The 26023-nt window shown below is 39.1% G+C and overlaps 2 protein-coding genes across 6 annotated transcripts in view; both read right to left on the bottom strand.

Moving 5' to 3' along the window:
• Window positions 1–5392, bottom strand: part of LOC118798223 (immunoglobulin-like domain-containing receptor 2) — a 46314-nt gene extending 40922 nt beyond the window's left edge. For all 4 annotated transcript variants that reach the window (XM_036557607.1, XM_036557608.1, XM_036557610.1 and 1 more), the window contains exon 1: window positions 5187–5392. In XM_036557607.1, coding sequence (XP_036413500.1) covers window positions 5187–5301 — 115 coding nt within the window. In that variant the 5' untranslated portion in view covers window positions 5302–5392. The remainder of the gene's footprint in view (window positions 1–5186) is intronic.
• Window positions 5393–12859: 7467 nt separating this feature from the next.
• On the bottom strand, window positions 12860–21883 carry gpa33a (glycoprotein A33 (transmembrane), paralog a). 2 transcript variants are annotated; one of them, XM_036557743.1, is made up of 7 exons: window positions 21604–21883; window positions 18734–18900; window positions 18346–18571; window positions 16210–16374; window positions 15931–16047; window positions 15680–15797; window positions 12860–13965 (listed from the first exon to the last, which is right to left on the bottom strand). In XM_036557743.1, exons 1-7 carry the CDS (start codon window positions 21641–21643, stop codon window positions 13572–13574), a joined length of 1227 nt encoding a protein of 408 aa, XP_036413636.1. In that variant the 5' UTR covers window positions 21644–21883; the 3' UTR covers window positions 12860–13571. The 2 variants fall into 2 exon arrangements, with proteins under 2 accessions (XP_036413636.1, XP_036413635.1); XM_036557742.1 differs by having other exon boundaries at window positions 12861–13965; window positions 15668–15797; window positions 21604–21879.
• Between the last annotated feature and the right edge of the window lie 4140 nt (window positions 21884–26023).

The raw sequence follows: 26023 nt of genomic DNA, 5'->3' as shown, positions 1-26023 counted from the left end.
TGCTGAGAAGTGCTTATTATCACAGCGCTCTCGAACCGTCCGCACTCAGAAACATCTCATTAGCCTGAAAAACTGCGGTTGGCTGCCCGAGGTTAAGAGCTGTTGATTTCTTCAGCGCATAAATCTTTAAATATCATAGATGGGCATAAGAACACTGCATAACTCTCCATAAACACACACATCACAGTACTGGCCTTTGCATTAGACCTCTGAAGTTGGTGTCACCTTCATATATTAGTAACTTTGAACTTTCCTAAAAATTGCCTCCTGTGGTAAACAAAAATGCTCCAAACATTATACGTTCTGTCCTATGTACATTTTTCCATATTGTGTCACTGGATCAGAGTCTGTGAGTGGAGTGGACTGGAGTGGCAGATATTTCCACTCATCACTCAAAACGTTTTGTAATCACTCTGCTCCGGGTTTTCCAGTACCCTGCTCACAGATCAGAGAACACCCACACCATAAGACTAATTCCTATGACGTTTAACCCAATTACAAGGCAGAAAATTGCCAACAGTGAACAATTGCCTGTACCTTTAACACAACCATATTTATCATTCACACAGCACTAATAGTTTGTAATATCTGTAGAACTTTGTTGTGACCAGTGATAATTTCCAGTGCAGATGTACTGAACAGTTTCTCAGCGTAAACGCTGTGTACGAATGGACAAAATCACACTGCTCCACTTCTTACTCCGCTCCCACTCCGCACCGCTCACACAATCCGCACTGGATCCTCAGAATTACAAGGTGGTCAAAATACATACATGCTACAAGCAGTCTAAGGCTCCTGTGCACTGAAATGATATCACATGAAACTAAGTCTACACTGTCAAAAATTGCAGCTTTTTAACCCAGTTAACTTGAAATGTCAAGTTCATTGAACTTAAAATAATAAGAAGTGTGAAACATAAATTATTCAGTTGTTACTGTTTCTCGGCCCAGCTGACAACAGCTAGAGTGTTTGGCCTTGTCAGTGATACAGCCGAGTCAAGCTGGCCGTGCCCTCTCATTCACATCCTTAATTAGAGTAGGAATGTGTAGAGGGGGAAGTGTAATGTACTATACATACTTGCGAATACGAGTAAACGCACCACATCTTACAGTCCTGTTAAACACAAAATTGCCATTTCAATACATTCCTGTATATTTTCTCTAGCAAATACCTCAATAGTAATTTCAGTATTTGAATGCTGGCATCTCAAGCGGTTATAAGAGTATTCGAGTGCCCATACACATCCCTAGCATGTATCAGTATTCATATTTCGGCTCCTTAACAGCCTCTTAATACAAAAGAACCGGCAAAACAAAGAGCACGGCCAAACGTATCATTTAGAACACAGAGGTGGAGTTCTTAATATAGCACCGGCTACAGAACAACGAACTTCAGAGGTCTATATATGTAGCAATATAACCGTAATTGGGTATTTTGTCCATATTGTGATGCCTTACACACACCCCACTGGGCTACTGTGCTTCTGATTGTCTAATAATCCTTCTCTCATGGTGGGGGGGCTTAGAAAAACACACACGCCTAAAAACATCTGGGCTGGAAAGTCCAGTTCATGTGCGAGTGATGAACAGATATTCCTTCAACACGGGAGTGCATTAAGCTCTATCTGTCCTACATACAGAACTACGAGAGTACAGACTACACATGATCCAAAAGCACTTCCACTTGAATAAAATGTATTGCCAAAAGTAAGCAAACACATAAACAAGGTAATAACAAAGTAATACATTTTCTCCAAATTTGTTTTTCAGCATATTTGTGACTTTACAGGATCAGATGATCTGCTACAAGCAGACAGTGCACAAGATAACAGTTTAATGTACCAAAAAGAAACATAATTTAAAGAAGAATTCCAATCATTTTTTAAAATTTCTGCATAATTCAATCTTTGAGATGTAAACAAAGTCACTCAGAGTGGTTTGATGTGAAATGGTTAATTCTAGAGAAACTGACAGAATCAGATTTCTATACAGTGGTGGATTTAAGAACAAGGGGTTATGATGACTGCAACACAAATACAGCCATTTTATTCACTATCCAAAACCACTAGTGAAAGCTACACGTGCCTTCTGAGCTTTTATATGTAATGTTGATGATGGTAAAATGGTCAAGTCAAAGTTTATTTATCAGCATTTTTCTACTGACTCAGATTTCTTATGTTTATAGTGTTGTAAACTACCTCATACAACTTAGGACAACACCTGCTCTCATGTAAATACAACAAATCCATCTTATAAGCTATGTAACTTAGATACTTATATATCTACTCTCTCACGCCTTACTCTAACTTATGTATTTCTGCCTAATTTATGCCTATTTTTATTTCTGCCTAATATCTGTATGTTTCTGTGCAATTATACGTCTTGCTACTGTAACACTGCAATTTCCCTGCCGGATCAATAAAGTTATCTTTCGATCTTCTTCTAATAGTCGTGAATTTTAAAGCTTATGTTTTTCTTTGGGGTCTATGTTGCCTTATCACACTGCATTTACCCCTCTGCCACAGATGGATTAAAAAAATATACACACTTTTTAGGCCTAAACATTTTCAAAATGTACAGAAAACAATCTCTCATGAATCAGACAGCATATTGTTAAATGTTTAATGTAATAACTTTCTGAGATGTTGCTTTTAGAGACATTAAACTCTTCAGACGTCTGGTTCCCATCACCTCCACTGTGAACAATCCCAACTCTGTAATTTTCTCTAGAACGGAGCACTTCACACCAAAACACTCTGAATTACATCTAACCACTGAATTATGCAGACATTTTGAAAAACTGATGGAATTTAATGACTGAGAAAGGACCTGTGTTATTCAAAGATCTAGCAGAACACGCAACAGGAGACAGAACAAACAATATGACGGGAGTGAAACAAGAAGTCATCCTCTTCTTTCCTTCCTCACGTGGGAGTTCCTCTTTCAGGGGCGTGGCACAACTGAGCTTCCACGAAAAATTCTTTGGAAGTATTTTTCGGAAAAACACTCAGCAGCAGCGAGAGCCAGAAGGTCCTGCTCTGTTTATTACTTCTGTAGGAGGAACTTCAGGAGTGGAGCCCTGACAGGAATTTAAATAAAGTCCCTGCTGCAAAGGCCTTTAGGTGAAGAAGTGAGGAATGTTATTAGTTCCAGGGTTTTTACAGGAACAGAAAGGCAGACTGGAGTGGAGAAATCTCCCACAGACAGAGATACAGGAGAACTGCATTCCAAACCTGGTTTTATTATGTCACGCTAGTTAGGCTGAAAGAGAAAAGTAGAGGACGGCAGATGAGGAGATCATGTCTAGTGAACTAAAGTGAAGGGAGAGGTCAGGTGTAACTGCAGGCTCAGCTGTTTCACACTGATGGTGGGTGTGTGTGGAGCTTAGTCAGCTGCGCTTAAAGTGAACGGCACAAGACTTCTGTATCTGTAAGTCGAATTTCAACCTCAGTTCTTGGTCCATTTGTTAATAAAGGACTTGAATGTGAACTAATTTGCACTGTAGAGAAATGCACCACCTCAGACACTGTGGTGATGATAGCCAGATGGCCAGAGCTTGTGATGTCAACAACGCAAATGAACTTACATGTGTCTTCTTAATTTTTATCTGTAATAATGAAGAGGATAAAACAGTGGTAAATCTGGGAAAAAAGGTTTTCTTTGGCCTCAATGTGCACTACTTTAACTATTTTGCTATACAGCACCCTGCATGTAACACCCCCACCTTCATTGTATTTTTGAAAAATACATTTTAGACCAAAGCCTTTTCTCAAAACTACCATAAAACAATGTCTCAGATATCATGTACACAACCATTTCCTGTAATAACTTTTTGTGAGGTAGGTTATAAAGGCATTACACTTTTCAGACGCCTGGTTCCTATCACCACCACTGTTAACAATTCTGACTGTGAGTTTCTCTAAAACAGAGCATCTCATGTTAAACCACTCTGAATCACTTTGTTTACATCTTAAAGGTTTATATAAAATGAAACACAGAAATTTAGAAAAATTATTGGAATCAGCACAATTAAGTCATTAATTAGCATAATTAAGTAATTAAGATGTAAACAAAGTCATTCAGAATGGTTTGACATGAAATGCTCTGTTCCAGAGAAGCCTCCCTAGTCAGGAGTGTTCACAGTGGTGCTGATAGGAACCAGACGTCTGAAAAGTGTAATACCTCTAAAAACTAAATCACCAAACACTATTACATGAAATGAAATGGCTAAGAATATGTGCCTGATTTTTGAGATAAGGTTTTGGCCTCAAATGTATCTTTTAAAAGCCATTCATGGTGGCGAGGTACGTGCAGGGCGTTATAAGGCACGATAGTTCCCATAAGAAAACATATTTTTTCTGATTTACTACTGTTTTATCATTATAAACATTACCTATAAAATATGGATAGAAAATGAATGAATGAACGTGTTTGTGTTGTAGACATTGTGACCTCTGGTTCCTATCACGTCTACTGAAAAGAAGCTCTGTAAGTTTTTCTACAATGAACCACTTCACATCAAATCACTCCGAATGACTCTGTTTACATCTGAACCACTGGATTATGCAGAAACTTTGGAAAATCGGCGGAAATCCCCTTTAAACTCTTCAGTCGGTGTTTGAATTACTGGACTAACATAGTAACGTTTAGGGTAAAGACTAGCAGAGGAGGATAAGTAGTTACATGTACTCATTTAAGTTAAATGTAATGTGGGGATTTGTACTTTCCGGAGTATTTTCAAATCACTGCCCCTAATTATTATTATTATTATTTTATTTATTTATTTATTCATTTATTTTTGTAAATATAAGTTACTTTTATTTGGGGTTTTTTACAGAAGCAACAGTATTTTCACCTCTTTTCGGGTTTAGGCTACTGTGCCCACCTCTGGATATCAGTAAAGAGAGGAAACAAAGCCAAGAACAACACAAACACTGAGCCAGGCTGCGGCGAACACTCTTTCTAAGACTCTTTCACAAACTGCTTCAACATCGTCTTCGACTTAGTACCAGACTAGGTGTCCACAGCTGGGAAGAAACTAAATTATTCGTTTTTTTAGCCCTGAAAACAACACCGTCTTGAGTGTGGAGTCCAGAGCTCAACCTGCCGCTGAGAGGAACAACCTGCTGTCCGTTAGAGCTGATCAGTCCTGAGGCGGCTGGAAAACTGCATGGAGAAGTTCATTACCTGAGAGGAACATCAGCGCAGTCCACCATCTCAGGAGCGGAGGCATTTTAGGACTCGGCGCCTTAGAATCCGAGTAAAAGTTGAGGGCATTTTCCTCTTTCCTTCTTCGCCTCATTCTCCAGCTCCGTTATCGCTCTCAGGGCAGAGAGAGGCTGAGTGAGTAACGGGACTGAACCGCCTCTGAAGGAGGAGTGACGCCAGCACTCCTCCACTCTCACTCCGCTCACTCGGCTCCGTCACAAACGGCTCCCTACTGGACACGGAGGGCACTGTGGGGCTGTGGGGGCCGTTACAGCGTGACCTATCGAGTGTGCACTATATAGGGCGTAGGAATGCGTTTGGGACTCGGCCTCAATCAGCCTGCAGGCCCTAACCGTGTTAATCAGTGACTGACTGTAATGGATGTGCAAATAACTCCAGTCATTGTAGGCTAGTTTTTTTTGTCAACTACTCGGTCTGATTCTTCTCTTCCACCTTTTTTTTCGTACTCTTAACTAACGCTAAACATTTGAAACACATCATCCTCAGTGGACCATTAAAGTGAAAATCAGATTTTTCAAACTTTCTGCATACAGCAAGTGAGATATAAAGTCATTCAGAATGTTTTTCATATATAAAAATTACCAACTTTCTTTACAGTGGCGGAGGAACCAGGGCGATATTTACAACGTCATTTTATAGCCTTTTAATTTGCTATCTAGAATAATCAGTGAACCTTCATGTGTCTTACATGTAAGGGTGATAAATGTAATAGTGGTAAATCTGAAAAAAAAAAAACCAAGTTTTCCTTGGGAACTATTTTGTCTCAAAACACCCTGCATGTATCCCTCCACCATTAATGTAGCCTATTTAAAAAAAATGCATTTTAGGCCAAAAGCTTATCTCAAAACTATCATATTATGAATGTCTCAAAAAATTGGCAACATATTTGTCGTCAGTTATTGTGATAACTTTATGTGAGGGAGCTTTTAGAGGCATTATGAACTTTTTGGACGTCTGGTTCCCCATCAACATCACTGTAAACACCGAACACCAAATCGAACCGTGTATTTTACACCGAACCGCTCTTAGTGACTTTGTTTACATTTTACGTCTTAACTAACTAACTAACAGAAAGTAAAGGAGGAAAAAGAAAAAACGAATAGGGGTAGCTAGATAAGTGTAACCGTCATATTAATTATAGTGTTATTTCATTACGTGTGTTGTCCTGTTTGTTGGAGCGAGTGCTCGTTTGCGTTCGTTAGCATTAGCATTAGTTAATATTAGCAACAAAGAAATCATGAGGAAGCTCAGCCGTCCCTTTGAGTGTGACTGCATTGGTTCACAGCAGCCTGAGTGAATTAGGGGAGGTTTGGGCAGGACTTTTTATTTTTTATTTTTGTGCTAAATAATTTTAATACTAAAATATGTTTCTTATGCAGTGTCACGTAGACATATGTAATACAGTTTCAAATATCCCTACAGAGGCAATACCATTTACTTCATGTTAAAGTGAAAACAAGGGGGGTTCTTAGTTTACACATTTTTGAGTAGCTAAAGATTATATGATCCGACGAAAATTTGTAGATTACATGAAATTTATAGACAGTACTGTGGCATCAGCTGAGAATAAGTACATAGCGTTTTAAGGAAATGCTCATTAACTGAACATGCCACAGAGAAGAACCACCATTCAGCACTGCTGAAGCGGTTGAGATAGCAGGCAGGAGGCACTAACACTGCACTAACTACCCCACAGCCCAGCTCAGAATAGCACAACAAGGTGCGAATCTTTAAGCCAGCAACAACTTCATTAACGTACGTTATATGTCTCTACTGGTGCTTTCCAAGAGCCCCCTCGCACAGCCGCTCTGCGTGGCCACGCCTACTGCACACGAGGGGGATGAGACAGTGTAAATAAGTAGCTTGACAAATAAATACAGCAGACTAATGTAATTACTGTGGTCATAATTCATTGAAAAGGAATCTTTATTAATCAGTTAACCAAAGTTTTCATTCTGGAGCAGGTGGATATGTTATTTAGCTGGAAGTTGGCTTCTTATGCAAATTTTTCGTTCCACCTTAAACGATGTAGCAGATGCGCTGGCCGAGTGTAACTGCAGCACCATTCAAGGTTAACAGAAAATTTGAATAAGACATGGGAGAATAAGAAGCCAGCTTCAGCTTCATCCTCTTTGCATTGTTTATTTTTGTTTTCCTTGTGCCGTTTCTAATCGCTGTTTATTGCAACCCTGAAACGCAGAGTTGGGCTGCAGGGCGGTGCAGTGTACAGGCAGACATATCGAGCACATTTTGTGAGCTGAGTTTGTGTTTATAGCGACTGAAGAGCGCTGGCGTATTATAAAGCTGCTAATTAAACAAACTCACGCTGCTCAAACTCTGTATTACACACACATTCACCAAAATGTCCCTCGAGCCAATTATGATGGAAAACATTCAGAGTCGACAGATTCAAAGAGTCAATTCCAAACATTTCCAAACAATCAATCAGATACGTGCCCTGTGAATTCATTTGCCACTCTAGAGGACTCATGTAGCTATAGAGTTTGAATATACGATGCTGGCTATCTGCTAATATTAGCTGGTAAACTTGCTAGCTAGCTAGCCGTTTCTAGTTACATATGCCATGGCGGCCTGCACTCTCATTTGTTGCTAAGCTACTTCTATGCCCCTTCGGCAGCAGTCAGTTTTCTGACATTGACATGGTGTCAAATACAGGGAAAGACATCAGCAGATAGCTCATTTCTGTTTGCAGCAACTTGGTGATGATGCTCATTACAGGCATGCACAGTGTCACCCATATAGTCAGTTATATTAGACGTTATGTTAAAGATCCAAATGATTAATTGACAGTAAAAGCAGAAATACAATTTTTTTTAGTGCTTGTCCAAAACAAACTAGGGAAATCTATCACAATGTCAGAGGATATCATTACAGTCTACATTTTTAGCGTATTCTTTTGCTCTGAAATACAATGATTAGCCTCAATAGTGAGAAGTGTGAGCAACAGCAGAATAATCCAGGTGCTGAACCAGCAGAATGAATCTGGATTAAATTGAACTCTGTCCTCAAAAAAGGAACTGAATCACTAAAATGTAAATATGTGGAAAAGTAAATACTCAGAACAAATATGATTTTAAATCAAATCATCAAATATCATCATTGAGTGTATAAATTTTAAGTGTTTTAAGTTTTTAATTATTTAAGTGTTTTAAAAGTGTTGAATTTGATTTCAGACCACCTGTCAAATCTGTAACCTGTAGTCATTGACCTTTCCCATCACATCATCTTGTTTACATAAAGAACAAATAGGCTGCTTCTTAATGAACACACGCTCTATAAAGTAATTCCGGCCTGTGTGATGTCCTTGTATGATTATTTATACAGTTACTATTAGAATTCGCACTGTCGCCCTCTTGTGTTCTTTCCTTAGTGTGAAATTTTTCAACATAGTTTGTCAAAGTATTCCCCAGAGCTACATTTGTCCTAAAAGCAGTGCATTAGGCTACATACAACTGCACATTTCTGAAGGGTGAGAGAGAGAAAAATACTACAGTTAAGTTGTCAACATCAAAAGAGGGAACTCTGAAGAGGAAATCTCTGTTTCTGGCAGCAGTCTGTCAACATTTTGACTCAGTATCTTATATTAACTGCTTATTTTCTGAAAGGATTGGCTTGTTATGTCAAAGGAATTACTTATTTTCTTGAAGTATTGACTTAATATCTCAGAATAATGTGTTATTATTGTTATTTATTCATTATTTAAAGATCAAAATTTTGACATTCTGTGGCCAAGAACAGAGATGCACCAAACAGCCACTTCATTAAGCACACCTCCTTGTTTCTACATTGTCCATTATATCAGCTCCGCTTACCATATAGGTCCATCTGTTTCTCTGCATACTTTGTTAGCCCCCTTTCACCCTGTTCTTCATTGGTCAGGACCCCCATGGACCCATGGTGATGAATCATTCTCAGCATTGCAGTAACAGTGACGTGGAGGTGGTGTGTTAGCATGTGTTGTGCTGGTACAAGTGGATCAGACACAGCAGTGCTGCTGGAGTTTTAAACACTGTGTCCACTCACTGTCCACTCTATTAGACACTCCTACCTTGTTGGTCCACCTTGTAGATGTAAAGTCAGAGACAGTAGCTCATCTGCTGCTGCACAGTTTGTGTTGGTCATCCTCTCAGTGTTCACAGGACGCTGTTGGCTGGATATTTTTGGTTGGTGGACTATTCTCAGTCCAGCAGTGACAGTGAGGTGTTTAAAAACAATGCTATGTCTGATCCACTCCTACAAGCACAACACACACCAACACACCACCATGTCAGTGTTACTGCAGTGCTGAGAACGATCCACCATTCAAATTATACTTGTTCTGTGGTGGTGCTGTGGTGGGTGAAAGGTGGCTAACAAAGTATGCAGAGAAACAGATGGACCACAGTCTGTAATTGTAGAGCTACAAAGTGCTCCCGTATGGTAAGTGGAGCTGATAAAATGGACAAAGTGTGTAGATACAAAGATACTTAATGAAGTGGCCAGTTGGTGTATGTCAGAAATGTCAGAAAGGGCTTCCATAGTTTAGTTCCCTCTTCTGATGTTGACTGCTTAGCTGAATAGTATTTTTCTCCCTCTCACCCTTCAGGATTGTGCAGTTGTATGTAACCTGATACACTGCACAAATATAGCTCTAGGGAACCCTGACAAACTCTGCTGAAAAACTTCACAATAAGGAAAAGGCAGTGATGAAAAAAGACAAGGTTTCTACAACCTTGTATAAACAAGACCTCGAACAGACTCTTCACGACAGGGAAAAAATGCACTGTATCTGACAGATAAACACCACCTGCCTCTACGACCCAACTGAAGAATTGCAAACAGTAGGTAGAGATGGAAATTCGTGGGAAGATGGTTTGGAGGGAGGAGGAACTTCAGGCATGTCTTATCCAAACGTCATTTAATTGTTTGGCCTTTTTCAAAAACTTTGAGTTTTACTTAATCCACTGTCTAAATAACCATCAGACTGCTTGACGACTAACATAATGGATAGTGACAGTCCTACTATAGAGTAGATGCACCTAACGCAATAGCTGCTGAGTGTAGGCAGTACCTGCTCTTAACCAGTTTTTCCTTTCCTTCACCGCTGGAATGATAGATTCTCTGACAGATAACTTGTTGCATGCCATTACAATGAGTGGAGGCAACATGAAAGGGCTGCATAAGCCAACACTGCTTGATGACGTGCTGTGGTTTCTTCATGCTCTGTGGTTTTCTCTTCAACAGCGAGGTGGCTCACACAGTCTCTCAGACATGTTTGCTCGTTCGACGGCCATATCAGATACATCATGAGCGAGTTACATTTCAGATCTGTTATGCATTCGAGTGCTTTCATGAAACTCAAATGAAACTGAACCAACATGGTTTATGGCATCGATATGCTATAGTTCAAAATATGTTTCGTAAGTAATCCTTTCATTAACTGATGTATCACAAAATGTGCTTTTTTAACACCACTCACAGTCATACAATAAAGCCCAATTTTGAAAAGTGTATGTGAAAGTAGCAGTGAAAAATATAAAACCAGCTAATATCAGGTAGGGGTGGGCAATATGGCAAAAATATAACATTACCCATCAGTTTAGTCTATGTGACGCACAGGTATGTGGCATATATCCACTAGGATGTGTGTACACTGGAAGTAAACTCCCCCCTATTTCTCACCAAGCTAGCTGATGAACATTCTACGAATGCAAGAACAACTGTTAGGAAAACTACTGCCTTACAAAAATAAGAGTTTTTCAGTTGCCAACCTGGTTTTTATGGGGTAGAAAAGGTCAACAGCCATTTAGAATCTTGATAATCAACATTATGGCAAAATGCTCATCACACTCTATGAGTTAACACTAGCAATAGCTAGTTTGATTAGCCTTGTATGTTGTAACAAAATGTGCCCCATCATTAACATGAATATAAAATGATATGGCAGACCTTAATGTTTGAGATGCTAAATGAAACAAATTCACAATTATATCTGAAGTGAAATTATGTCATGAATGCAACATTAATGGGTTAGAGGCAGGCTAATTAGCTAGCTAGCTAAGTGTTTTAGTTGTGCTGCTATGTGTTGTTCAAGGCTAGCCACAGTATACAGTCTAGACTTCACCACTGATACTACCGTACTTGAAGACATTTTCAAGATAGTATACATTTAGTATATTTCAAGACACAGTATACATTTCGATATTTCTGAGGTTTGATAAGTTGGAAAACAAAGAAATGCACCAGTAGTGCCACATTTAAAGACACCATCAAAAACAGAGTGCAACAACATACTGCCCTGCATTAAACCCAGTCAAACCAGCCTGATTATGTTCTCTTTGTAATGAAATATGAAGCTAATGTTCTTGAAATACTTTAAATTTACGGTGTCCTCAGAAAAGTGTATTGTGAAATATTTCCCATCCCTAGGCTGGCCTTTCCTATTATGCCACTGAATGGCCACTTCATTAAATACACCTGCTTATATTTGCCCTCTGTCCACTTTATCAGGTATTATTTGGGTTGTGGATCATTCTCAGCACCGCAGACACTGATGTGCTGGTGGTGCGATAGTGTGCGTTGTGCTGGTACGAATGGATCAGACACGGCAGTGCTGCTGGAGTTTTTAAAGTGTCTACTCACTGTCCACTCTATTAGACACTCCTACCTTGTCAGTCCATCTTGTTGATGTAAAGTCAGAGACGGTAGCTCATCTGTTGCTGCAGTTTATGTTGGTCATCGTCTAGTCCTTTATCAGTGGTCACAGGACACTGGCTGGATATTGTTGGTTGGTGGACTATTCTCAGTCCAGCAGTGACACTGAGGTGTTTAAAAACTCCAGCAGCACTGCTGTGTCTGATCCACTCGTACCAGCACAACACACACTAACACACCACCACCATATCAGTGTTATTGCAGTGCTGAGAATGATCCCTGAAATAATACCTGCTCTGTGGTGGTCCTGACCATTAAAGAACAGGGTGAAAGGGGGCTAACAAAGTATGCAACGAAACAGATGGACTGCAGTCTGTAATTGTAGAACTATAAAGTGCTTCTATATTGTAAGTGGACACACACAGATTTGTGCTTCTTCTAATCACAGCACTTGGTCTAGAGCAGGTTTAAAAGAACATTCACCTATTTCACGTTTCAGAGAAAAGCTCACTTCTAAGATTTCATTCACCTTGACTCAGAGTTTAGAACTAGTTATTAAATAAGACGACTTCTTCCGTAGCACTGATTTTCCCAGATATTACTTATCTGAACAATGGGCTCTCTGCCACACTACATGAGCGAGGTGAGCAAAACACATCTCTGAAGTCTTGATTGCTTCATTCATTCCATTCACTCATACCACTGGATTTCCTGCACCAGGAATAAGCCCATGCTGAGGTTGTCCTTTGTCGTATAAATAAGTATTATTAAAGACAAAAAATAAAAAAAAATAAAAAAATATCTGACATTAGTCAACCAGCAGTGAACAGTGGGTGCTCTTTTTGTAAGCCTGCCATTCTGTCACATTTCAGTGTCCCAGTTTCTAACCAAAACCCCCCCACCCCCACCCCACTCCCAAAAAAGGACTCCCATGAAGACAACACATTAAAATAAAATCCTTTGTAAAAGTATACATGATTTTAATAAAATACACAATTATAGCCATAATATACAATAAACTGCATTAATACATCTGAGATCATGACACATCAAAACAAAGATAAAAGAGAAAATCTACAGAAGAGCACTTATTCAGTGTGGAAAAGAAGAAGAAGGGACAACAGGGATGGAAAAATGTACAGAGCAGTTCAAAAACAGTACTTTGATGTTCGGCGAGATGGCCTTTGTTAAGATGTGATTATGGTCATTATAGCACAGGCAATAGCTGCTCATACGTTTTAAACCTGAGTCTGAATCACTGTGAAACAACAAAGCTTTCTTCTGTCACAGTTGGGCATCCACAAGCCATTTTTAGGCTCTATGGTGATAAGTACTACATACAGCAAAGTAAAGCAGGTCATCTCCTACAGTGCCAACTTGTGCATCTAAAATAATTAGCCAGACTGCTCAGAGCTCTGCAGAGGCTCTAATAAAACAATCACCATATAAATAAAGGACTGAGGATTAGATAAGCCATGTTCATCACAGGAGACCATGATCATGCAGTACATGGAAAAGCAGGTTCAATTCATTCAGCTAGTCCACATAATGCAAGATCATTTCTCTCTTTTGGCAGTTTTATTTAAATGCAACACCGTTTAAAAAAAAACAAATTACAATTACTTAAAAAAATGTTGGTAGGTTTTCTTAGATCTGCAGTTAAGCCTTCTACTGGCCATCATGGTAATCCTAGCGATCTCGACGGTCATCGTAGTGGTCACGGCGATAATTGCGACGGTCATCATAGCGATCGTCGTACTGATCGCGGCGATCATTTCGCTGGTCGTCGTACCGATCGCTGCGCCGGTCGTCATAGCGGTCGCTCCGGCGATCGTCATAGCGGTCGTCTCGGCGGTCATCGTAGCGGTCGTTTAGCCGGTCATTGGACCTCGTCCTGCGATCGTCGTAATCATCTCGCCGATCAGAGTAGCGATCGCTACGGTGGTCGTAGTCTTGCCCGCTACGGTCTTCATACTGGTCACGTTGGTTTGAACTCCTCTCAGGTTTGCTCTCGACACGCTCATCTTGATGTTCTTCAATCTCATGAGGCTCTCTGTCTGTATATTCGGCATTTGCTGGAAGCCTGAACACAATAGGATAAAACATTAGCAGACCCATTTAAGAACTGCTAGAAAAAATGATCTGAGAGGAAAAACAACAACAAAAAAATATATATAAAATAAAATAAAAAAAAATTAAAAAAAGGCTTTAGAGCATGATTTCCTTGCCACAGATTAAAACTAAACCTGTTGTTGAGAATAAAAGGTGCCAAAAGGATTTTTTGAAGTGATGCCACTGAACAGTGGTTCCCAATCCTGGTTCTGGGGTACCTCTGTTCTGCAAATTTTACATGTTTTCCCTGCTCTCCCACACACCTACTTTAATACAGGAAGGTCTTGTTAAATATAGAAAGTCAGTTGGATCAGGTGTGTTGGGAACAAGGAAAACACAAAAATATCCAGTGCAGGGGTCCTCCAGGACATGGATTGGGAACTAAAGCTATAGAAGAACCACTTTTGGTTCCTTGAAAAACCTTTCAAAAACGGTCAGTTCCTTAAAAAGCCATTTTTGTAAATGTGATTAAATATTTAAAGTGCATCCATGTAACAAAAAGGTACTAGTGCTGCAATGATTATTTTACAATATTACAAAAAACAAACAAAAAAAAACCCAAACAAACAAAAAAATTAAAATTGCTTCAATGTTACCAGTTTTACTTGTTGCCTATTTTAAGGTGGCCTTTTTAAAAGCACACATTTGCGCATTAGTTTTTATTAGTCTAATGGGAAACAACTTTGTTTCTGAAGCTAAATGCTACTAAGTCAACAATAGTGCGCAGTGGCAGTAAATCTAAAAAGAGCAACATAATCTGCCATGTAATAACATTTTATTAACATTAACATTTTTCATTGAGTACAATGGTCCTTTATCCATCAGAGCCATCGCGATGTCTCTATAGTAGGCCAGGTCGTCAGGACTCCGTTTCCGTATTGTAACCAAATGTATTAGAGCCCTAATTTGAGGTGATCATGTTGGTGTTAAATCACCTGGTGCAGTCCAAAAGCTTTTCCTACTGCCCTGGATTAACAGCTAGCTGCTCTCCACTGTAATTTCACATGAGATTCCATCTCTCCAGAGCAGAAAGACCCCTATTAAAACTGCACTGGGACTTGACTAATATAGAGAACTTTAGTGCCCGCTCGGGTATAAAGCAGTTTTTGAGTGGCTTATAAAGTCATATAGAACCTGTAGCATCACACCCCCATTGATTGCTAAAAAAACAGTTGACCAAAAAGTTTTCACTTTTTAAAAACAGTGTGGTTAAAAGACACTGTTTCCTCTACTGCCCTGCACTGCTCACCACTGAAACTTTGAAACTGTCTCAGCAACCTGGTCAGGGCTGCCAGATTGGGCACGATCAACCAGAATACTATTTTATGCTACTTGCTATGGCAAATGTTTTATCAATAATGTTTTTCCATTACCTTATATCATTTCAAGTTTCATTACTACATATTTTTATTATTATTACTACTATTATTATTATTATTACTATCATCATCATCATCATCATCATCCCACACAATATTCGAAAATCAAAATATTTGACAGTTGCAGCCCTACCTGATACCAATGGAAAGGTTTTGAAGAACAATTTGGTACCTTTATTTTTAAGAGTATAGACTAATACCTTGTATTGCACTGGTCTAACCTTAAAAGAGGATGCAGTTTTTACAGAGGAGGGAAAAAAAGAAGGAAAAAACAAAAAAAGAAGTCATGTCTACCCCATGTCATACTCCTCTGACTTGTCCTTGTCCTTACGGCGGCAGCAGCAGCAAATAACGACCACCAGGATGAGAAGAACAGCCAGAACACCGCCGATTATTCCTGCTGTAGATGCGATGTTCATAGAGGCTGAGGAACAGAACAGCAGACAACAGAAAAAAGGAATAACTAAACAAAGAATAACAGAAAAAAGGGGTGGCATACTAGGGTATAGTAGAAGAAAATAGGTGTAAAGACGGGGAGTGAAAAAAAAAATTCTTACGCGGCATGACGGCCAAGGTCAGGTTACAGGTCTGTGAGCGAATTTTATTGGCTGATGTGCAGATATAGTAACCACTTGTGTCCACTGAGATATTGTAAAGTGACAAAACCCCATTCACTATAACAGAGAAATACAAACAGGTGATGATAAATAATGGAATGGGAAGAAATACATTTCAGAGACATAATCCCTAGAAGGCTTAGGTGGAGGTTTGTGACTGAGAATCACTGAAGGACTGGACATGTAAATGTATAGGAAAATGGCTAGAGCCACACATACCATCAGTGGACTTGGGAGGACTGGGTCGTGGAGCATTGTTGACATCAAAGTTTGTCCATTTATATGTAGGTGTTGGGGTGCCCTCCTCCGATTTACAGGTCAGGCTGATGTTCTGGAAATACTCAGCTTTGCCTTCAATCCTGCAGATGGGTTTGGAAGGAGCCACTGTTAAATAGGAGGATAACATTTAGCCAGTGTTGCCATTTGGGGGGACTTGATGCAAGTCTGTTACACATCTGGGTCTTAGTTCACATGCTTAAAATATGAAGAACATCATGTGACACTGTAGTCCAACTACATAAAATCTAACATCAAGTGCCAGTTACACTTTAGGCTGCACTCTTCCACAGACACATTCAACTCTTTCACTGTGGAGCACATTACATTTCTCAATCATTGAGATATAAACAGTGTCACTCAGAGTGGTTTGATGCGAATGGTTCATCGTAAAGAAGCTTACCAGCTAGGATTTCTTCAGAGTGGAGGTGACAGAAACCCATCACAATATCTAATATCTTTCCATGAAAACGCTTTTAAAGGTGTTAAGCGCTGCAGACGTCTGGTTCCCATCACCACCACTCTGAACAATTCTAACTTCTCTTGAACAGAGCATTTCACATGAAGCCACTCCGAATGACTTAATGATTTAATTACACAGAAACTTTAAAAACATTGCAGAATCCCATTGTAAGTCCATTTTTTAAGGGCAGCTTAGCATAGGCTGACCCTTTGCCACCCACTGGTAAGTCATTACAACGCCCTTGGTCACATTACCAGACCTGCCAATCTTGGGAAAATATTTAAGTAGCACAATAGTGTAAAGTTTAGTTCACATGCTTTCGCACCACTTCGCTTCGCATACGACAGTCATTCTCCTACTTACCACCATATCATCAACTTTAGTTATTCAACGGCTATGAAGAAAACAATACAATCGTATGTTCTTGAGAAGAACTCTTATGAAAAGACATTTACATGTAGGAAAAGACAGCCGTTTGTGGCCATGTGTGAACTACGTGACGTCAGTTCGTGGTTTTTGATCGGAAGGGAGCATTTTCACATATATTTACCTCGAGTTATTTATACATCCTATAAACAACTGAGAATCACTAAGGTCAGCGTGCTCATCTGACATCATGTTTATTTTAACTGCAAGTGCACACCTCCTGGTAGCTTTCCAGGTGACGTTATTTCTGTGGCACGTGGACTCAGTTAAGTCACATTTAACAATCCACAACACACGGGCAACATAACAAAGTTACCATGTCAACTTAAATGTCTGGTGAACAAGCAAGCTAGTTTGCAAATTAAAGTAAGTTTGCAAAATCAACGTATGGTTTGTTCCATCGCTGCGGCAGAAGTAGGGAAAAATTGAACTCTTGATGGATTGTTGCACTCACTGCTGTGATCTGCGGACCACTGACACTGGCGGTGGCAGAATTTTCAGGTTTGCAGTCGCCCATCTACCGCAAACATGTGAACGCAGCTTTGGACTTGAGTACCACGCATGCACAACTGAACTCATAGGGCCCCTAAGTGATCCCTCTACAATGTATAAAATAACTTGCATGGTTGGATATGCTGCATAAGATTCTGGCTGTATTTTATTAAAGAACCTCTGAAATGCCAAAAAATTAAACCAAGTAAATTGAGGAGTAATCTTTTGCTCTTTCCACCAATATGTTAAATTTCACAGACAAATTGTGAGTTGTAATTGGGCATTAAAATGTACAGATGTATGTTCACTGTAGAGGATGAGTTCCTATATTCACTAAGAAAATCAACAAACCTTTGCATACGACTATACATGTACTTTATTGATCTGAGAGGATATTTTGGAATCAGTTTTTACTCATTTGGAGTTAACAGGCCTAGTCTGGAAGCTTCAATCCCATTAAAATTCCAATGTACTGATATTACTGTACAGAAATACATCTTCTTATACCATAAGAATTACTTCACAGTACATTTCTGTGCTTTTAAGCTAGTCTGAAACCTGAGGGTCCAGCAAAGTACTACTGCAACAGCTTCAGGTCTCACCTCACCATCAAGTGAGAATATGTAGAGTAACACTTATTTTGCAGTAAGTCATTTTTACCAAAAAGATGACAATTCACTCTTTGTTCCATCACTTACCCAAAACCACAATCTTAGTGGTGTCTGAAGGTTTTCCTGTCTTGTCACCAGGAATGCTGACTTTACACTGAAACACTCTTGTCTCCTTTGATGTTACTGAACTGAGCTGCAAGTCTGCTATTCCTTTAGTGAAGTCATACTGCAAAGATGCCCTTCCCTGATACCCCTCTCCTACATCAATAGAGGGAACAGCATTTGTAGGGAAAAATCCAGATAGGACTACAATCTGTGGGATAGAACATGAGTAAGAGACGCATGGACAACGTATGAAAATCAAGATACAGACAGTAAACTTTGTGTTAAGACAGTATACTTCACTACACAGTGACAAAAATATTGGTTTATTGGAGCAGCACAAGAAATGAACGATGTGGATCTGGTCCCTTACTTCTGGATCACTCTCATCATCTGGGTGAGCTGCCCAGTCGATAGTGACTGCTTTGATGTCTGTTTTTGTCGTTTTGAAGAAGCAGGGTATAGTAACGTTGTCACCTCGGGCAATTTCATAGGTTGAGAGTGGGATGTCAACGGTTATAGCCCAAGTCTTGAAAATCACTGTTTGGGGGGGGAGACGATACAAAAATCAGCCTATTGACCATTTCCAACTTAATTAGCTTACATATTCTTGATTAATAAAACAGCTGCAGAGAAAGAAGAATGCTTGGTTTAATTATAACTCAAATCAAGAAAGAGACCTCTGAACACCAGACTGGGCTAGTAAACGTCCAAAGGCTTCAGGGCGAGCAACATGCAGAAAATTACGACTAGAGCTGGGCGTCGATCCCAAATAAATACATACATAAATAAATAGAGGTGTTGATTCTGCGATTCCAGACAGTTAGGAATCGAGAGTCGACTCCAAAACTTAGGACTCAATTTCACACAGTGAGGTTCAAGCTTGCCCGCATGCGCACACAGAGTGAGAAAAATTCTTCTGTCACTGTCGAGATAGACTGTCTAAACAATGTGTCCTAGAATCAACACATTAATAGACTTCTGTCTTTTACTGCTGATAAAATGGGAAACAAAATTTAAGCAAAAGTGGCTTACAATCAATCACAGTTGCCAGTAATATGCATTATTTAGCTTTCAGTAAAACCTTAATCTACCTATTAACTAATCGACCAAAATGGCATTATGTTTGTTTTTTATTAGTCAAATTAGTAGTTTTCTTGGATGAATTTCCAGACATCAACCAGTCATCAAACAAAAGCAGGCACAAGTCAAAAATCAGAAGAACTGATGAGGCACACTTGGAAACATGGCTAAGAATGAACTATGTGAAAACTGCCAAGAACAAAACCAGTGACAAGATAACACAACAAGCAGCAGGTCTGGAGATAATGAGGAGGAGCTGGAATGTTCCGAGGAGATCCAGATTTTTAGGTTTCCAGCTACAACGTCAAAAGACCCATCAATTGTTTTAAATGAATGAATGTAACTGGCTCTTCACTGTGAGTCGGCTCCCACTGCTCACCTACAATCAAAGAGCCGACTTGTTTGCGAATGACTCATTTCTAGTTGCCAGTGCTGAAACCCGCCCAAAGGAGCTGACAGAGGAGACTCGTGAAAAACAGTTTTAGTTTAGCTAGTTAGCTATTAGAGCTGGGCAATATAGCAAAAAGAGTTTTACAATACACAATAAGTCACAATATTTCTGTTTTCTGATATCCGGTAAGTTGGAACAGTCAAAATAGTTCCACAGTTTAAAAAAATACTATCAAAAACTATGAATGCAATGGTTTGTGTTCAACATTTCACATTCTAAGAAGCACTAAATCCAGTTAAACAGGACTAATTATGCTCTCTTTGTAATCATACATGCAGCTGGGAAGTGTTAAGTACTGACGATATCCACAATATGCTCAGAGAGGCATATCGTGACACAATATACAACTATAATGATAACTGTCATATTGCCCAACTCAAAAATCGATCATCCAGTTAACTCTTGTTCTTCAAACCGCCTTGCTTAGATTTAATAGCGGGGTGGTGAACTGCAGTCCTGGAGGGCCAGTGTCCAGCACAGTTTGGCAATTTCCCTGCTCTTAACACACCAACTCACCCTGGCAATTAGTTGCTGAGCTGAATTAGGCGTGTCCGAGTAGAAAATCCACCAAACTGTCCAGGACTCTGACCCTCCAGGCCTGGAGTTCACCATGCCTGACCTAACTGGTCATACATCTTGTGTCCCTGAGGAACAACAGAGGTAGGGCAAATGAAGTTTTGTCAAAACCTTTTGTAGTTTATAACAAATTATTACGGTTTGCTAAGAACTTAAATAAGTGCTGGGCTTTTTATTTGTAACTTTCTGGAATCGAGAATCGAACGTGTGGAATCGATTCCATCACTCGAACTGGAGTCGACTCAAGGATTTCTAGAAACGAACAGATCAGTATCAACGAATGCTACGATTAAGTCTCTTTGGGCAAAAAAAAAAAATAAAAAAATAAAAAAATCCAAAAAAATGTTAATCTTTCATAATTTCCGTAGCGACAGAAGAGCACAACAGGTACCCTCTGAACCAAAACGGTGACAAACTCAGACAAAGCCGCTGTAATGTTAACCGCTTGGAACGGGGCGTTGGCTCCCAACCGTCCGCCATTCAAGCGTTCAAGCCGAGTGGTAAACAGCAGTGGACATTTACACGGTTCTGCGAGTTAGTTTTCTGGCTTTTATGGACTTTAAGGTCACTGGAAGCTATTTTTCGGTTTGCCCGTATGTGTGTTCACAACGTTGTCCTTTTATTTAACGTGTTTTTAAATTAACATCTCACCAATTAGCGGTAAATTAACATTACCCTCCTGTACACAGTTAAGGTTATATTCTAATCCTGTAAGCATAAGCTAATCTATGCAGTTTCCACAGAAAAAAAATGTTTGGGGAAAAAAAAAAAAAAAATCAGATTTGAAAAAAACGTTTTCCTTTTTTATCAATGTTAGGCCATTACAGATCACATTTGGCATTTGAATTTGACTGATTTAATGAAAGCTAACGTCAAACAACGCTATACAGAAACAAGCTAGCCTTACCTAATGTTAGATAGCCAATATAACGAACGTAGACTTAATCCACCAATTTAGAGCTGCTTACAGTTTAAAGCAAACGGGCGAGTCTGACTTAGCTACTGTGTAGGTCTGTGTGATTAATGATGACACCATAAACTGCCTAGCTATGTACTACCTGATGCTCTTGTTTAACGCTGCCAATGATGTACAGTTTAGCAGTAATATAAGTAATAATACAAGCCTGACTCACCCACAGAAAACAGAAACACTGCGAAAGTCGCCTTGGCCATTGCAGTTTGCTGAAGTCGGTCGTTGGAGTGAGCAGCAAGATGAGGAACTGTTTCAGGTGAGCTCGGCTCTGTTCAGCAGGTGACAGAAACCGGGGAGACTTAACGAGGATCCGCCCAGTAATCAAGTTTCAGCTTGTCTGCACCAACTAGAGTTTCAGTAACATGCACACGCTAACCTGCCTAAGACACCGAGCAACCATTTCCTGTGAAAGACCACAGAGAACATGCAAGGCATCTCATTTTACCCAGTTAATATAAAACCTACCTGGTCTTTTACTCTCCTCTTTTTTACCAGAGGAAAGAAATATTCTAAACAAGATCTCCTCTTTATCCCATTTACTTCTCCTAGACGTAGTTAAGGGGAATTCCACAGATGTTTCCACATAATTAACTCATTAAGATGTAAGCAAAGGCATTCAGAGTGGTTGGATGTGAAATGCTCTGTTCTTGAGATACTTGGTGAACCAGAATTGCTCACAGTACCATCATCTGCATTACATATAAAAACTCGTGTGACACTTGTAGGTGTGCTGGTCCATTTGGGTAGTAAATAAAATGGCTATATTTTTGTTATATTATGCAGGAATTTTGAAAATTTTGTGGCATTTCCCTTCATGTCCAGCTCTTGAGAAACAACCTCTGGATTTTCTCACTGATCTGAACATGGTCTCACAGATGACTCGACTCTTTTGTGTCTGACTCAGCTCATCCCAGTCTTACTGAATAATATTTGCATAAGAAAAGTGTAAGATGTCATCATTTTCTTGTGTGTCTCTCTTCTACATTTCAGAAATCTTTCAGGTTTCTGTCAGCACAGAGGATTTTGTGTTTTTTTTTCAGAACGTGTTACAATTAAATGCTGGTATTCATCTCCTCTTTTCTGCTAACTGAGGTTTAGGAGAAGCACATAGTGTTACTGTAGTACATCATATTTGTTTTGACCAAGGAATTTGGTAAGACAACATTAAGCCTGTTCCTAAAGGAAAAATATGTGGCCCATATTGTAAAAAATAATATATTCTCCCATATTTTTAAACAAAAGAGTTTGATGTAGTATATTAAACGCTGTGAGTTTCAAAACATACCATTAATAAACACAAGATCTCAGACCAGCAAGCGTTTAGACTTTTCTTATAAAAGTATAATTCCAATCAGACAGAAAAAGAGTTTGAGACAATATTTTGAAAGCACTTAAAGCACATATATCCAGTGGTGGTTTATCAGAAATAGCAGAATTAAGTTTCACACTGCTTTCAAGTAGGACTTAACTATGTTTAAGAGAAGTAAGTGAGATTATTAAGAGATCTGATTTTGAATACTTCTTTCCTCTGTATTCTCATTTGGAGACACATTTAGAGTTGTGTTTAGACTGTAAGAATGTGAGGGCAGGAAGGAAGCAAGTGGGTTTCAGCCGCAGAAAACAAGGCGAGATTTGCATCAAAACTGGTTTGACCAGGGCTACGTAGAGAGGGAGGGCCCACACCACATACACGCACACAGACACATAATGTTATACTATCCTTACTGAACCAGGCATTACTGTAGCAAAATTCTAGAGTCCCTACAAAGAGACCAAAACAAAGTGAATACACACATACTTACCTACACATATTAAGGTTTAGCAGCAATATGTGGCCTACAACCTGTGAACTAAACACATGACTGAAATTTAAGCCTAAAACTCAAAATAAGTCATGTTTTGTCACTATTTTGTATAGGTTTTAGCTTTAACTCAGCTTTAGTATTAACTGTCCTTTAAGCACAGAAGTTACACTGTTTAGTAGCCTACTGTGAGTGTCACAAGTGAAGTTAACCCGTATGTTCAAAAACAGCGAAGCTACAAGTAGAAAGTTCGCTTTGGATGTGACTGAGAAGTGGACAGATCAGTTTATCAGGTTCCATAATTTGTTGCTAATGTTAACAGTATCATTAAAATGACAGGAGAACTGCGATCAGTGTTAAAGGTGTATTCATCAGCAGACTGTTCACCGCTGAGTGGCAGACTTGGTGCTTGCAAGATTTTGCCTGGAGAACCTTCACTATATTCTTCATTAGTTACAGGTAGGTGGTTAAGGTGGATTGTTTTCTTTGGCCAGGGGAGGGCAAGCGAGATGAGCTTAGTGACCTAATTATTACAAATCTCTGTATGGGGCCTTCATTGTCATATTTAGCACTTCAGGCATCTGAGAAAATGAGCTGGAAAGCTATTGATCTGGACTGTAAGTGTTTATTTCTGTCAAAAACACTAACAATAGAATAAATGCAAATACACTAATAATAATATTAATAATAATAATAATAATAATCATAATTTTCATTTATAGAGCACCTTTCATGCTGGTGGCAGCTCAGAATTCTTTACAGACAGATGATAACGGTAATAGAAGCTATAAGTATTAATTTAAAATCATATAACAATGACAGATTAAATGAAAAAAGGTGAATACCAAAGAGACACAGGATTTTAATTAAACGTTAAGTTAAAGTTAAGTTTTAAAAGTTTACAGCCTGATTGTCTAATAAAAGGTGAAATTGGGCCCCACAGTTTAGAAGAATAATAAACTAAAATAGGCCTCCACATATTTCCAGTATTTACCTTTTTTTTTTGCAGAAGGTCGGTATCTGCAGATCTAAGATCACATGCTGGAACATAAACAGACAGACACTCTGTGATGTAAGTGGTGCTTTAAGGTCATTTAGAACCTAAAAAGCCAGTAGCAGAACTTTAAAATCTAAGATACAGGCAGCCAGTTCAGTTCTTTGAAAATGGGATCTCTCTTGTTCGTTTTTGTTACGATCTGTGCTGCTGCGTGTTGTACGAGCTGTAGAGAATGGATTGCTCAAATGATAAAAAGCTACTTTAGTGGCATGCGCAGTAAAGCAGAGCTCAGAGTCTAAGATTACACCCAGGTTTTGTACATCAGGTTTGGTATGTTTGGTTCAGTATTTCAATTTTTTCATAATTTAGTTGTAGAAAATTTTCTGACATTCCCTGAAAAATATCTGACACACACCTAGTGAGCCTGTCAACAGAGTCTTGATTTTCACAAGGAATGGAAATGTGTAATTGCATGTGATCAGCATAGCTACGAAAACTGAACCTTGTGGGACTCCAGAAGAAATGTTACATTTTTTTGATGAATGATTTCCCAGTGAAATCAAGAACTGTCCATTCATTAAATATTATTTAAACCATTCTAAAACTGTGTCTGACAGGTCTACCCAGTATTCAAGATGGGGGATTAGAATCTGGTGATTAATGCTAATGCACTAAGATGCTTAACATATTGTGAAAAATAAAATATAAAATGTGCCATAACTTTTGCGCAGACCACCTTATGTTTTATTTTTCCCCCCAATATGTTAAATACAGCAAATAGTTTAAGGACTACAGTTAGTGCCCACAGCATGAATGACCTCAGGCTCAGGGCCGATGCACAAAATCCTTCTATTCTGGTCTTACTGGATCTTAATGCAGCTTTTGATATGCAAAATTTTGCAAAAGTTTGAACATTCCCTAGTCAAATCACACATTTGGTTGATTGAAGTGAAAATAAGTGAACACATCCTCTACAGGGAACAGACTTAACTATGGCGTTTTTCTGCACATCTCAGTGCACAATATTCAAAGTTTTGCTTACACCTGTATTGGTTTTATATACACTCTCAGAAATAAAGGTACTAAACTGTCACTGGGGCAGTACTCCTCTTGTCCTTGCGATGGGACCGTCAAGGGTACATCTAAGTACCTTTAGACAGGGAACATGTTTGTGCCATAATCCATTGAAATGATATTTTCTAAGTTGTATTAACTCCACACATCCCGTCTCATCTCCAGGCTTTTTGTTTCATTGTTCTGTTTTAAATATTCTGTTATGAAAAGGTACAAATCGGACTCTTCACCTGGGAAACATATTTAAGGTACACAATTAGACCCTAAAACCACTGTTGTACCTTTGAGGGAACATTTACACTCTTTGTACCTTGATGAAAAAAAAATTACCTTAACAAAATAGAAAAATATCTAAAAAGAAATTGACCTTTGAGAAGATACGCTATGAATAACGAACTGGTCATTTAAACAAAACATGATTAACATTATGTTGAACCTGATCTCGCTCTGTCTGTGAAGTTATTCTGTTTTTTCAAAACTTCCAAGTGTCCAGGCCCTATCTCGTACTATCGAAAACGCCAGCCACCAACAAACACTGTCAATCACAGCCAAAAATTTCTGTCAACAGTGAATTTTGCTATAAAGACAGAAAGAAAGGCATGCACATGGTTTCTGTTTATAAACACAATGCAGCAGTAATGCATAGGAAATAAAGAAATGTAGCACACAGTTCTGGACAGGGCTGGCTCTAGCCTTTTGGGGGCCTT

Source organism: Colossoma macropomum, unplaced genomic scaffold (genome assembly GCF_904425465.1).
Source record: "Colossoma macropomum unplaced genomic scaffold, Colossoma_macropomum, whole genome shotgun sequence".
NCBI lineage: Eukaryota > Metazoa > Chordata > Actinopteri > Characiformes > Serrasalmidae > Colossoma > Colossoma macropomum.
The sequence above is the reverse complement of the archived record's forward strand: the minus strand, read 5'-3'. Positions and strand labels throughout refer to the sequence as shown.